Raw genomic sequence first — 4583 nt, forward strand, 5'->3', positions numbered from 1 at the left:
GCTCACTTTGGTCTTTAAGTCCATAAAGTCTCTAACTTTAGCAAGTATGAGCCCTTCCTTGTGAGTTAAACCCAATTTCAAGCTTGGATTTGATATTCTAAGTCTTTAGAGCCTTACATGCACGTAAAGTTTGCAACTTTACGTGATAAACATGCCTTGGGAAGCTTGATCTGCAATATGGAGCCTTGGAATGGATTACAAAGCATCTAAATGAAGAAAGGTCTGAAGGGACTCGGCGAGTTGCATGGTCAACTCGGCGAGTCCGATGAAGATTGGCGTGCAAGGACTTCTGCATGGACTAAGCGGGTCAGAGGGGTGACTCGGCGAGTCAGTTAGGGTTTCCCCGAGTTTTGGACATGCATGAACTCGGCGAGTTGAAGGAAAACTCGACGAGTCAGGTCAACATGGACTGTTGACCTTGACCGTTGACTTTGACTTTGACCTAGGGTTGACCAGTTGACTTCTGGGGCATTTTGGGAGAATTGGAGATTTATGGATATGGTTCTATAGTGAACATAGGTGGTGGAGTTTGTGACGGTGATCCGAGAGTTGGGCTTATTTCTTCTGCCCGTCAGTTGTGAGGTGAGTTATAGTCACTATATCAACAGGGTCTAAGGCACCAATGTCGGCCCTTCGGATTGTATCCGGGTTTATTTCATGATATGCTTATTGATTTACACCCTGGTAGTTAGGATGGTGATATGCTATATTAGTGACCGGTTAGGTCTATATCCTGGTAATAGGATGTTGCTATGATTAGTGATCGGTTAGATCAGTTTGACTGTTATGTATGCTAGCGTATGATATATATGATATGTGCACATATTTGTTGATTGGGGGTTGGGTTGAGGCGATCCTGCTTTGTGTTGTTGGCCAACATACCCAGGAAGGTCCGAATATACTGAAGGTCCTACAAAGGGGTTCAATTAGGCTGACGGCCCAGCGAGCGGTCCGGATAGGCTGTAGACCCTGTGAGGCGGTCCAGACGTGCCGAAGGCTCGGAGAGCGGTCCACATAGGTTGAAGGCCTGCAAGGCGGTCCAGTCAGGCTGAAGGCTCATTTCGCATGTTGTTTGCCTATATGTTTATATGATATGATTATGACTGTATGGTGTTGGTATTTTAGGGAAAACTCACTAAGCTTTCAGGCTTACAGTTTCAGTTTATTATTTTAGAAGACTGTGGCAAGACAAAGGCGTGATCGTACCGCTCCTCATTTTTATGACTTTATTTATGGGAGGCTTTGATATAGACTATTTTGAAAACAAATTTATGATGACTGTTGGTTTTTAAATATTTTAAAAAGTTTAAATTTGGCATATTTTTATGGGTGTTACACTTTATAATATATAAATGATTTATATATTGATAATAAACAATAAGTAATACAAGACTATCATTTTTTAAGTCAAATTTAAATTTTTAATTCAATATTGTGAATGTTAAATTACTATTGTATAACTTATAATTTGAATTTTTTATCATAGATTCGTTTTTAGAATAAATTATTTTCCTAAAATAATATAAATAATTAATTTAATAATTAAATATAATAAAACAACAATGCTAAAGGACATTGCCTTTTAGATTTTACAAAAAGTCTTCATATGTTTAAAAAAGTCTTGCATATTTTGGTGTCACGTAACCTTGCAAGTACAGTCTGTTAAGCTATGCAGCTTTACCTCTCTGTTCATCTCAAAATTATGTCACCTTTTTCACTCTCATTGTTGCAAACGTAAAATCACATACAAGAGATTCTTTCTTTAACAGTATTCTTTCCTCTCTCGACAGTCTCCTACTCCATTAATTATGAATCCCAAGATCCTACCCATTCTTCCATTTTCATTATTTAATTCTCCTGTTTTACACTCAGTAGAAGTGGAGAAGAGAACCCGTTTCCAAATTCCAATGCCGCTGCAGAAACATGGAGTTGTGACCAAGATGAATGTTGTGGAAGCTCCATCTACACATGGTCATGGTCGACCCATTTTCAGCTTCAGTTTCGGGTCAAGAAAGAACCTCCCTTCAAAATGGGATAATGCTGAGAAATGGCTCATTAATGGCCATGAATCCCCTGCTCGTGGTTTAATAAAGTCTGCAGCTTTTGCTCCAAAACAACAGGATGAAAAAGTAGGGGCGTTTTCTGATGATGAGAAAAGGGTCACAAGAGCAACTTGTATTTTTCAAGGTCCAAAAACTGTATTTTTGGGCCACCACCATTGCAGCTCTGATATGCTTCTAAAAGGTACACTTCTCTCTCCTGTCTTCTTCTTCTTCACACTTTCCAAATCGTGTTGTCTTTATTTGCGATGATATTTAAACCTACACTTCATATCTTGCAACCTATTTTTGCTGTTATTTTTTTTTTCTTTTGGATTTTGATTGTATTCTGTCATTTGAGAATACCGAAGCATGGATATAAGGGCATGATCATTTCTAATTAATTAATTCAACGAATATCTGGTCCTGCTTCTGATCGCAGATAAGTTTGCAGACGAGGTAGAACCCATGGAGGTGCTTCTGGAGGCCAAAAAAACGGAGACAGATATGACTCTAGCTGGCAGCTCCACCATCTCACGGTGCTCTACGCCGTTGAAAAGCCGGTCTCCGCCACGACATAACACCCCTACAACTATAGGCCCGTTGGGGTTGACGAATCAGAGCAGTTCCTTGGACATTGGCCACATACAGGAGTGGCATTTAGCGAAGCTTCAGCCAAGGACGACACTATTTGACATCATTACTTCCAAATGGAGCTCGAGGGAGGAAGAAGAAGAAGAAGACATATCGAAGAGGCTGGGATATTTTGAGATGAAGGATGAAAGTCTAGAAAATATTCCAGGGCCTAGACCTAGTGCTTGGGAAGAAAAAGAGAAGTCTGAATACTGCATAAGGTGAAATGCCGATATGATGAATTTAGTTCGATTTCAAAAGTATCGACTTTATGTTGCATTTTTTTGTTGTAGGTATCAAATGGAGGAAGCAAAGATTCAAGCTTGGGTAAACCTCGAAAAAGCGAAAGCAGAAGCTGAATCAAGAAAACTGGAGGTGAAAACCTTTCTTGAATTATTCATGGAAATAATTTGCATGTGTTCTACGAGTGACATGGGTAAGTGGTTTGCATTTTGCAGGTAAAGATTGAGAAGATGAGATCGAAACATGAGGAGAAGTTGATGAAAAAGATGATAGTCGTTGATAGAAAAGCAGAGGAGTTAAGGGCTGCAGCTGAGCTTGAACACTCTGAGCAGGTTCGAAAGATGTCCAACAGCTTGAATCTTAACCAGAGTGCGCATTTTTCTAGCCACCGTGGTTCATGTGTTTGCTTCATCCGTAATTGACGAACAAGGAATGGTGATTTAAAAGGATATATATGACTTTGTTATTTATTTTTTTCTCCGTTAAAGAGAACTGGAACTGACTAACGAACAACAATATCTAATAGCAGTAGAACGTATCTTGACTCTTGTTCTTTTCCATACGCATGTCTTTCTGCTTCGTCTGATTCAAAGATTGTTTTGGCTTCCAATATCCACTATTTGTTGCAAAAGTTTATCATTGATTCAATTCTTGCAGTTACAGTTAGCTTTTTATGTTTTTTGTTTGCATTAGACGTGATCAATGCTTTCCAGTTTCCAAAAGTATAACGTATGGTCTGTATGGACCAGATCTTTTAAAAGTTAATACATTGATTTATAAAAACCAATGAATGGATTATTATTATTATTATTATTATTATTATTATTATTATGTTTGGTTTTTTCATATTAATTTATTATTATTATTGAATTCATAGAAAATATAATTATTAATGTTTTTTCTTTTAGCTGTTTTGTTATTAATATTAATATTATTGTTATCATCTATTGTTTAGGTCTTACAATTATTATATTCCTTCTCTTTCAAAACCATTGTCCACATATAAAAAAACATATAAATTATGAAAACATTAATTATCATTAATTTTATTAAATGAAATTACAGTTGTACTTTTTTGTTGTTTTTTATTTCTTAATAGTTACATTTAATTTTATCATAATTTAACTAATACTTAGGGTTATTTTGATAAAAATAATATATTTAATTTTAAAAGTAGGCTATTATTTTGAGACAAGCCAAAAAAATATGAACTATTAATATGGGACGGAAAGAATATACTAATAACTTTCTTTTAAAACAATTATTACATTACCCTTATAGATGTAAAACCAACTACCTCCGTTTATAATAAACAAGGCAACTAATTGGATAGTAATAGTAAAATATCAATAATTAATTAGCGCAATTGGAATAGATATCTTGCGTGTTCATGTGTTTGCATCATTTGACTATGATGTTTATAGGGATACTAGTTTATAATCCGTGGGAACCACGGTTACAAAATTAATTAAATTTTATTATTAAAAAACTCAAAATTATTATTCATTTATTTTAAATAAATTATTAATTAAGAGATTTTTTAGTTATATAAAACTATAATCATTGATTTAAATAAATATGTAAAAATTATGTTACTTTATAATTTGTATTAATTTTATTTTAATTTTTATTCTAATGTTATTAATTTAATGTAATTAGAGTGGAAAA

General features: G+C 35.0%; 1 protein-coding gene across 1 annotated transcript; it reads left to right on the forward strand.

Moving 5' to 3' along the window:
- Positions 1-1688: 1688 nt before the first annotated feature.
- On the forward strand, positions 1689-3563 carry LOC111910369 (uncharacterized). Its single transcript, XM_023906212.3, has 4 exons — positions 1689-2244; positions 2482-2893; positions 2966-3047; positions 3131-3563. Exons 1-4 carry the CDS (start codon positions 1809-1811, stop codon positions 3335-3337), a joined length of 1137 nt encoding a protein of 378 aa, XP_023761980.1. The 5' UTR covers positions 1689-1808; the 3' UTR covers positions 3338-3563.
- Positions 3564-4583: the final 1020 nt, after the last annotated feature.

This window comes from Lactuca sativa, chromosome 5, assembly GCF_002870075.4.
Source record: "Lactuca sativa cultivar Salinas chromosome 5, Lsat_Salinas_v11, whole genome shotgun sequence".
Taxonomy (NCBI): Eukaryota; Viridiplantae; Streptophyta; class Magnoliopsida; order Asterales; family Asteraceae; genus Lactuca; species Lactuca sativa.